Raw genomic sequence first — 10,648 nt, forward strand, 5'->3', positions numbered from 1 at the left:
AAAGTTAAATATTTACAGTTAAGTTAAACAGTTTTAACAATTTTGTCGCAAATAACTTGTTTTGTTCTCACCAAGTTTTGTGGCAAACTTTATAGTCATCATCACCAATTTTAACAGCCTGTTATAGTCCACTGTTGAACCTCTTAATACATAAGTATAATATCCATATTTTAATGCGAAAGTAACTTTATCTGTCTGTCTGTCTGTCGCACTTTCACGCCAAAGCAACTGAACCGATCTAAATGAAATTTGGTACACAAATAGTCTAGAGTCTGAGATAGGACATAGGCTACTTTTTAATGTGAAAAAAGGGTTGAAAGAATTGAAAGGGGCGATCAAAAGTTGTATCGTCATTTTTAGAGATAAAAGCTTGTAACATCAGAATAACACATATAATTTATAAAAATATAGTGTGAATTACCCAAAATGTAACGATAAGTTTCAAGTAAGAAGGAAAAAAATCTGCCATCTGCGAGCTATTTTTGCGTACGCCGCAAAAACCGTTGGAGCTACACGTACATATATAATATAAAATGGAAATGTTTATCATATATCTATCTTTTATTTGTAAGCCATTATCGTCAAAATAATGAAACATTAATATAAGAAGAGGAATGATTATATTTTTTGTTTGCTACGTTCTTTTTTTATCGCGTTTGTTACTGTCAGGACCAGATTTGTATAAAAGAATATTCAATAAGATCAATAATAAACTATAGCTCCTAGAGTCCCTAGTCTGTTCATAAAACAATATCTCACTTCTATTTATTCTTCATACGAGAACAGAAGAAGCGCATATCTCTGATATTCAAGAACATATTAACTCCGTATTTAAGGTTTGTACGTACATATTTGTAATTTACAAAACTTTTGTAATGACAAGTAAAAATCTTCGGTCGTTTTGACTGTTTAACATTGACCTTTGTTAACTTAACTTAGTGATATGCTTATAATCAACTTAAGCTCAGTTTCCTTTGAATTTTCATCACTCTGGTACATAAATTACATTTACATACAGCTCGACTTATTCCAGCCGTAGCAGTTAGTAGCACGTAGGGTCAGACAGTTGCATTATCCGCGAGCTACGAAGCACACGCCTTCACTGGCTGGCTACACAGTCAAAAGAATTGTTACGATCGACAATTATCATCATGAATATTGTAAAAAAATGATTGTATATCTGTATATTGATAATGTTAATTTCGTATTTTTTAAAGTGACTCTCAGTGTTGTGTAAAATGATACGAATATTAAATGTTTTCTGTTTATTTCTCATAGGAGCTAAAGGTAATCTTTAAATGATCTTGACATAAGGTTTATAATTGAATATGCAATTTCGAAAAGGGCACATGTTGCATATTTTGTAAAATACGTTTTTTCATATACAAATAGTTTTGAGGCTTACCTACACCCATTTTATAATAATTCCAGTAATTTTCAATTGCTAATTAACACCAAAATATATCTCAAAAGTTAATATTTTAAATTTTACACTGCTTTAGAAAATAATCAGTTTTTTTTTCACTTCCTGAACATTTTACATTTTCAGAGATGTGCCCTTGTCGAAATTGCATATTCAATTGAAATTCGCAAAATTTTTATGTTCAAACAGTAAACAAATTATTTCATTTGAGACACAGTTTCACAGATTTTCGTTACTTGTAGGGATGTATCGCTAATTGTACCGGTAATTGTATAACGTCATATATTAATACAATTGAATATTTTTTTTGTATTGCTTAGATGGGTAGACGAGCTCACAGCCCACCTAGTTCTAACTACTACTACTGTTACTGGAGCCCATAGACATCCACAACGTAAATGCGCCACCCATCTTGAGATACAAGTTCTAAGGTCTCACGTATAGTTACAACGGCTGCCCCACCCTTCAAACCGAAACGCATTAGTGCTTCAGGGCAGAAATAGGCAGGGCGGTGGTACCTACCCGCGCGGACTCACAAGAGGTCCTACCACCAGTCTTATCGTCTTATACTCTTATCCAGAAGACGAAAACGCAAGTCCAACATACAGCCGGAAACTCAAAATAATATTAATTCATTCTGTGGAAAGAAAAATCTAGATATTTTTTTTTTGAATAATAGAAAATAAAAGAGTTTCAATTAGTATTAAGTGATTACCGAAGCTTAGAAAAACTAAAAAAGAATTGCCATTGGTTCCCTGTAACCATAAAGTCGAAGTCTCATGTAATACAATCCTTCACCAGCCCCGACCACCCTCTTCAGCCAACCTATATCCTGGGCCAGGAAGGTCAAGTACCTGAGAGTCCCCCAAGCATGCATCATCTGTAAACGGCGTAAAATGTCCTTTCGGAACAAGGTGACACTTTACTAAACTTGCATACGTTCCGTTAAGACATGCGCCAGTATGATGTTCGCTCGCGCGACCCGCATGCACATAGACACCCTCCAATCCCTATAATCCCGTTTTTGCAGGTTAGTCGTTAGAGCTCCGTGGTTCGTAATAAGCGATCAAATGATCCAAAAGCACATGAAGTTAGCATCGAAACTTCGATTCGCCTTATCGTTGCCGCCGCTGACTACTCCCCGGGTCCTGTTCACACAGGAGCCATTCAACGTCGACGCCCTAGACACGTTCTTACGGATCCATCAAATCCAATAACCCTTGCATTAGACGCCTTCAGCTCTACAACTAGGAGCAGGCTGGGAGGGACCCCAGTAACCATTACTCGTACGTACGTGCAACCTAACCCATGCATCAGCTCGCTGAGTTTCTAATCGGATCTTCTCAGCGGGTCGCGATTCCGATCCGGAAGCAGATACATTCGCGAAGCAGCTGCTCTTGAGCTTGAGTTAGGTCTCCTTCGGAGGCGCTCGGGCAGCTGTTAGCAAATCCCTCCTCTCCTGGCTGAGCCTTTGCTCGTCCACCGGACTTGGTAAAACTGTAAAAGGCCTCCGGACCACCAGCAATACCTTAGTCACAAAAAAAACAATCCTTCAAACTAGAACACTTTATAACAAAAACTAGCTTTTGCCCGCGACTTCGGCCGCGTGGAATAGTTACTTTGGCATAACGCTAAATTTTACCCGCCTCTTCATTTACGTAGAAAATGAAAATAATTTTGATTTAATAGAATGTTAAGGAGCTATTTAAGGTAGCAAAATCACGCTTTTTAACCGAATTCAAAAGTTATCAATTCGACCACAATTTTTTTATCTATGTATGTTCACCGATTTCTCGAGAATGCTTGAACCGATTCTGATAATCCCTTTTTCTTTTTTTTTTGTTTGAAAGGATAGACTTCCCGTTTGGTCCTGTAATCATCAAGATCTGATGATGGGATCCTGTAGAAATCCAGAAAAATGTTTAACTTTCAAAGCCTATCTTGAAGTGATTTGGGTGTTTCTTGTTATTCTTCTTATTCTGTGCCGCCGCGCGTCTTGTACATCAATATTACGCGCTTGATCATTATTTTGCTGCGATGTTATTTTAAAACTGCGATATCTTTTCATACTCATTAAAATACTCATAGCGAGACACTCATTAAAATCAAGCGAGGGGAAATTTCTTTAAAATTAAATACTTGTAATGAATAACGTATTTATTTGGATAGGGATAAATATCATCTTCATAAAAACACCTTCACATATAATGCTTTATTTTAGAACAAGTTTGTTTAGCTTAAAACGTTATTCGGCCAACCTTAAAATAAAGACATATGCTGTCGCGGACTTTTTTTGGAACCTTTAAAGGGGAACAATTTTGTCTATACATTATTTTGGACCGTCGAGGCGATTCGCCCGATTCTTGTGGATTGGGTGAATCGTGACAGAGGACGCCTCACTTTCCGGCTCACGCAGGTGCTCACTGGGCATGGTTGCTTCGGTGAGTTCCTGCACCGGATCGGAGCCGAGCCGACGGCAGAGTGTTACCATTGTGGTTGCGACTTGGACACGGCGGAGCACACGCTCGTTGCCTGCCCCGCATGGGAGGGGTGGCGCCGTGTCCTCGTCGCAAAAATAGGAAACGACTTGTCGTTGCCGAGTGTTGTGGCATCGATGCTCGGCAACGACGAGTCGTGGAAGGCGATGCTCGACTTCTGCGAGTGCACCATCTCGCAGAAGGAGGGGGCGGGGCGCGTGTGAGACGCACAAGCCCGCCGCCGTCGAGCGGGGGCCAGGGAGGCGGACCTCGCCCTAGCCCTGGCCCTCTAAGTGTTTCGGGTCCCCCTCATATGTCGGTCTGGGGCCCGGCGAAGGGGGCCTAAGAAGACGACGTGCAAGCTGCTCTGCACGCGTTTTACGCAAGAGCATCCGGGTGATGGAAGGCCGGCTATCCTCGACCCACGCTGGTTCTGACCCAGCGGGGTATTTCGTAGGATAACCGACGCCATCTAGGCGGGCTTCGGACAGCTTGCCGACCGAGAGGGCTGGTGGTCGTGGCGCCGACGATCGCTGGCTCGGCGTCCCGAGGGGGAGGGTGATGGGAGAGATGTGCTCCGCACTAAACGCTTCACTCTCCTCCCCTTGCCTTTTCATGAGTTCTGTCTCATGCGAGGGTTGGACGTTGGTTGTTGAGCGACAGGAGGTTTTAGTCGGTTCGACTCCGACATGCCCCACCCTCCATCCCCAGTGGAGGGTGGGAGTCCGGCGATTTCCTCCTGTTTTAGCAAAACTTTCCGTTTCCGCAGCAGAAGCTCTCAAAAGGGAAAAAACCCCGATTTTGAAACATTTTTTTTGGTGCTCCGCTTGTATTATTCTTATCGTGATGTTATATAAGCCTTCCTCAATAAATGAGCTATCTGACACAGAAATAATTTTTCAAATCGGACCAGTAGGTAGATCCTGAGATTAGCGCGTTCAAAAAAAAAAACAAACTCTTCAGCTTTATAATATTTCTTATAAAAAAATATAAGTATACATAAGCTGTAGAAACTTTTAAAAAGATCCGATGTATTATTTTTAACCTACGTTACGGCGTTTGATTATCAAGAAATATATAAATAAATAACAATATTAAAACATTTCTTCTCAGTCGCATGCACTCTTGGCAGAGTCGTGGTCATCACTTCGGGTGGTGGTGCGCTTCACCAGACGTCGCCATTCCTCGCAATCACCATGACGTTTAAGTATCAACAGTTCACTCAACGTAAAGCTTTGATAAGTAATTTTGTGTTTCCAGTATCCATCTGCCTACGGGTTGTAGGGATTTCTGTGCCGCCGCTGAAGCAGCGTGGTGATTCTGCGACCCTAACCTGCGAATACGATTTGGAGGGCGGGAAACTATACTCAGTGAAATGGTATCGAGATAATGAAGAGTTCTACCGATACATGCCGAGGCTTAGACCGCCGCAACACGCACATCAATTGGATGGCGTCAAAGTTGATGTGAGTTTGATATGTTTTAGAAATTCATATCGGAAATTTTATTATTTATTCTATTAGAAGCGAATGAGGACATCACAATTCATCACATGGACATTTTTTGTGCCAGGCCTGTATAAATTCACCCCAAACGCGTGAGGTGATGGTACGACGTCTCGTCAAACTTCCAGTCAAGATAAGACAGAGCTAGGATTGCTAGGCAGGGGTAGGATTGAAAAAACCAAAATAACCCATCACGGGGCATCTGAACAAACCTCTCGTTCGCAAGATTATCGAGAACCTGAACGATACTTACAAACATGTTCGAAATACCCTGCTGGATTAAAGCCAGTGTAGAGTCGGAGGAAAATAACCTTTGGTCTTCTTAGCAGACTACGCTAGCTCCAAAAAATACGCTACGGGGACAAGAACCTTGTGAAATAATTCATCCTAGTAGCAGTACATCGCATTTTTAGTGTCTTTGAAGGTAAATGAGAAAATTGCTCACTTAATGAGTGGTCACCAACTATGGAGAACTGCTATAATACCCTGTTTGAAGAAGGACATATCATCAGGCTCAAGTTAGGCTGTAGAGCGCTCATACGTAATAGTAGTAATAGCAGCGAAGTAACTAATTACAAGTGGGCCGTGAGCTCGTTAAGCCATAAACATTAAATTAAAGTATTGTACAATAGTCATAACTCACTATATACATTACATACCCACATTTTAGCTTGAAAAGTCAACAGCTCGTCGAGTCCATCTCAGAGAATTGACTTTGAAGTCCCGAGGGCTGTACCGATGTGAGGTATCAGAGGAAGCACCGTCATTCCACTCGGCACAGGCAGAGAATTTTATGGAAATTTATTGTGAGTGCTAATTAAGTCCCAAAGCGTCTACATATTTATGAATCCAAAATTCCGAAAACTTGTTTCATGGTCTCGGCTTTGGATTTTATTCGTATTACCAAAATACGAATTACTTTGGTTACACCGAAGTAATTAATGTAGGTACATCATGTGGATGGATGGATTTCTATGCAACCATTGTATAAACCAATAGCAAAAATATCTCGCGTGCAGTGCATCTCAAAAAATCTTTCGAATAAATCCTGGGGGATCTAGACAATACTACATTGAAAAAAGTGGACTTTTACTGGTGGTAGGACCTCTTGTGAGTCCGCACGGGTAGGTACCACCGCCCCGCCTATTTCTGCCGTGAAGCAGTAATGCGTTTCGGTTTGAAGGGTGGGGCAGCCGTTGTGACTATACTGAGACCTTAGAACTATATCTCAAGGTGTGTGGCGCATTTACGTTGTAGATGTCTATGGGCTCCAGTAACCACTTAACATCAGGTGGGCTATGAGCTCGTCCACACAGCTAAGCAATAAAAAAAAAAAAAAAAAAAAATATTTCTACACTAATGTGTTGGCTGATCATCAGTCGTATCTGAATAGTTTTTTTCTTTAAGTATGCTCGTTGTGGGTTGTGCCATTCATTATTTATTTTCGATGCATACAAACCTATAATAATTTTCCACCAGGTAGTCGGTCTCAGTTTTTTTCTACTTTTTCCTACCTGCCAGTAGCTTCGATGAGTTATTCTAGCTTCACCATGACTTGATGGGAGTTTACTGCACTCTACCTAAGAAGACTTGCTAACATCTGCCCTAGCAAGAGGTACGGATCGGAATTGCGACGCGCTGTGAAGATCTAGCGAGTAACTCTGTAGACGACATTCAGATTCCGAAAATAAAAAAAATTACCTGCATCTAGTCGCGAATAGGCCAATTGTTAATTTTCTGAATGGTTTTGAAGTGAAAACTTCTATAGAATCGTTGTGATTTCAAACAGGATGCAACGGAAAAAACGACAGGTAAGAGACACAAATACAAAAATGTGTAGGATGAAGCCAGCAAAGAATGAGACAGAAATATACATACTATTTAATACAGCGCCATCTGTGAGATTTTTTAATACTAACGTGTGTATGAAAGCTCTTGTAGTGAATTTTAATTTAGGATTATACGTGAAATTAAAATATCAATTCACAGAGGGCGCTACCTTACAATTATTTACTAATGACAAAATTTTACATATTTTATACCTAAGACGTTTAGGATAATTGTATTTTAATTTTGGAAGGTTTCACTTCTACCACGTGTGAATTGCACACATTTTGTTTTTTTTTCTAATAATCCCCTATTTTTTACATAATGTGACTTATTATTCTTCTTACCATTGCTTTATTTCAGATTTTCCGAAGGAGAGTCCTCGGATCACGGGACTCGAAGGACCATATAACATCAAGGATATGCTAGACGTTAACTGTTCATCAGCTCGATCGTTCCCAGCTCCGGAATTGCAATGGCTAATTAACGGTCAAAAGGTAAATAACAGCAAGCTTTTGAAAGCGTACCTAATTGATTTTATTGCCCTTAATTTTTATCATTGCTTTAAACATGGACAAAGACAGACGACCAGAAAGGCCATTTGATAATGATTAGCTGCCTGACCCCGTAGACATCATGGGCGTGTCCACGAAACACTTTTACGCTCAAGGATCGAAATTAGTTGTATTAGCTACAACTGTTCCATACTTCAAACCCAAACGAATTACTGGTTCGTGACAAAATAGATAGGAATTGTGAGATAGCTTCTCATGCATACCAAAAAAAAAAATTAACACACTGTAATCTATTTAAGTCAAAATTTATAAAAGTACCGTAGGTACTAGCCATAATCGCCCGCTTCGCTGGGCATTAAAAATAACATTATTATATATTGTCATTATTATTGTGGAGTCCAACACTCATATAAATATTAGCCTATCCATTAAGTACCTACATGTACTTTCTACATGGATACCAAGTTTCTAGTCAATCGGATGCATGGTTCAGTAGTTATAACAGAACATCCGTAAAAACCGATATAGATGGAAGGTAATCTATTTCATATTTTTTCTGTACAGATTACGGACAGATCTTCGTTAATAGCATATGGCGCGAAGCCCGCCCCACAAGGTCTTCTAGTATCTACCCTTGGTCTCCGGACGCCAGTTCAATCACGAATGAAAATCAAATGTATCGCAACAATCGATACACATAGACGAGAGCGTACCGTTGTCATTGGTAAATATTATATAGTGATAACAAAAAAAAAAAGAGTGCGTGTACTTATGTACGCGCGTAAGAAGTTATACTGTATTTTTATTAAATTTATTTATTTATTTAAATTTTAATCAATTTGAAAAAAAATCGATTAAGCAACATCCTCAAACACGCATAATGGACATCCCTTTTCTTGACATCGTATAAATTCGGTAATTCTCGGTACGGTTCGGAAAGTTCACCAGCGGCTATATTCAGACTCACCAAGTTACGTCGGTCGTATTGTAATGAGCGATTTAGTGGGCAACTTCATTCTGTTAATTTTGTGTCACGGTGCGCGCGCATCGTAAAATTTCACTCTCATTAATTGGTCATAACGCGCCTAAAGAAGTATAACATCAAAAAAAGTACTCAAAAACATGTTCGAGTTTGATCAGTCTCCTACCAGTGTCCCTGTGGTAGAATGATGTTTGACGGATATTTTAAAAGTCAACAAAAATTTACAGCGGTCTCAAATATTCTTACTGCAATAGCAATTCGACTAGTTGATCTCACTACATATATAATTATTATTCTTATTTTATTGCCCTGGTATGCAGATCAGCGTACGGCCCACCTGATGGTGTGTAGTTACCGTCGCCCATGGACTTCAGCAATTCCAGGGGCAGAGCCGAGCCGCTGCCTACCGTTAAGTACTCTCCACAAGCCTTGTCTGAAGAAGAACATGTCATGAGAAAACATCGTGGACTGTCACTATCTATATACTGTTACTTAGTTACCGGAATCAGACATTAAAAAGTGAAGCCGCTAATCTTAAGACATGGGGTGGACATACTTAAAGACTCATTACAATTTTTGTTTTTCTTATCAAGTTTTTTATTTATTTATTATAAAAGAATATTCTCGTTACAAGAACACCACGAAAAAGGTATAAGTTCCGAATTAACCCTCGGCTCTTAATATATTTTAGTCCGCACGAGTACCTACGAGCATGGGTACCTACCATCCCGTTTCTGCCGTGAAGCACTGATGCGTTTTGACGTATAGAGTACCGCAATTGTTGTACTGTAAAAACGGAAACTTAGAACTTATATCTCACGATGATGGCAGCATTTACTTTGTTGATGTCCATGGGCTCCAGTAAGCACTTAACACCAGGTGGAGCGTGAGCTAGGAGATCCAAGCATAAAAAAACGGAATCCTTTTTAAAAACCTGTTAAAAATTAAAAAAATACAAAAGGAAGTTTGCTAAATAAAGAAATCGGAATTGCCAGGGTAGAGGTATAAAACAAATCAAAACAAGTTTAAATTTCTATGTAAATTATGAAGAAAGTTATAAAATAAATAATTTCACTTTTATTTTCATTCAGGTTATGATTTACTTGATGGGTACATTGTATCGGAAGATTAACAGATTAATAAATCAACTGTTGTTAGTGAAATCTGACATTTGTTAATAGTTATCAAATATTTTACTTTCGTGTTTTATGCAGAGCGCTAACTTTGGATTGTCAACATAAATATATAGCTGTCAAAAAGAGTCATCCAAATAATTTTATTAGCTACCAACATTAAGCGGTGGTCAGGTTACCATTATGAATTTTAATCTAAAAAATTCCATTTCAGAAATAAATTGCGGGACCCAGCACAAACTTTGCAATCTGTCAACATTACTACTTGTTCAAACTTTTTATTCAATTAGTACAAAATATTTGTGATACTCTATTATTGTAAATAAACACGTTTCATAAGAATTGTTGTTTCATTATTACTTTCAATAACCAGATCCTAAACGTCACGAGAATACCACTGCCCTCAGCTATAGACAAATTCTAAATTAAACATGATCAAAGGCTTTTCCTACTCTTTTAATCCGAGTGCGTGGGTTCAGAACACGCATTTTTGCTAAATACTCAATTTAAGCTCCTTTACACTTATACCTCAGAGTAAAGCTGAAAATGGTATAAATATAGTGTAATTTTGAAAAACTCTTGGCCGTACGGGATGGCAGTACCGTGGACGTTATTTCGTATTGTTAAAAGTGCAGTTTAAAACTTATTTATCATAATTTTTCCATCGCGTTTTTTCGTGTGAGCGTGAAAAATAATGTTGTTACCTAACCTTAATTAAGTTGATATTTTTTATACGCTTGGGGTACCTAAAAGCACCGTTAATGGATCGCGAAGATCCGAAATGAC

The 10,648-nt window shown here is 39.0% G+C and overlaps 1 protein-coding gene across 1 annotated transcript; it reads left to right on the forward strand.

Annotated features, from left to right (window-relative positions):
- Positions 1-1,064: 1,064 nt before the first annotated feature.
- Positions 1,065-10,204, forward strand: LOC101740362 (uncharacterized). Its single transcript, XM_012689954.4, has 6 exons — positions 1,065-1,287; positions 5,161-5,366; positions 6,076-6,211; positions 7,596-7,729; positions 8,312-8,471; positions 10,077-10,204. Exons 1-6 carry the CDS (start codon positions 1,239-1,241, stop codon positions 10,166-10,168), a joined length of 777 nt encoding a protein of 258 aa, XP_012545408.1. The 5' UTR covers positions 1,065-1,238; the 3' UTR covers positions 10,169-10,204.
- Positions 10,205-10,648: the final 444 nt, after the last annotated feature.

This window comes from Bombyx mori, chromosome 6 (assembly GCF_030269925.1).
Source record: "Bombyx mori chromosome 6, ASM3026992v2".
NCBI lineage: Eukaryota > Metazoa > Arthropoda > Insecta > Lepidoptera > Bombycidae > Bombyx > Bombyx mori.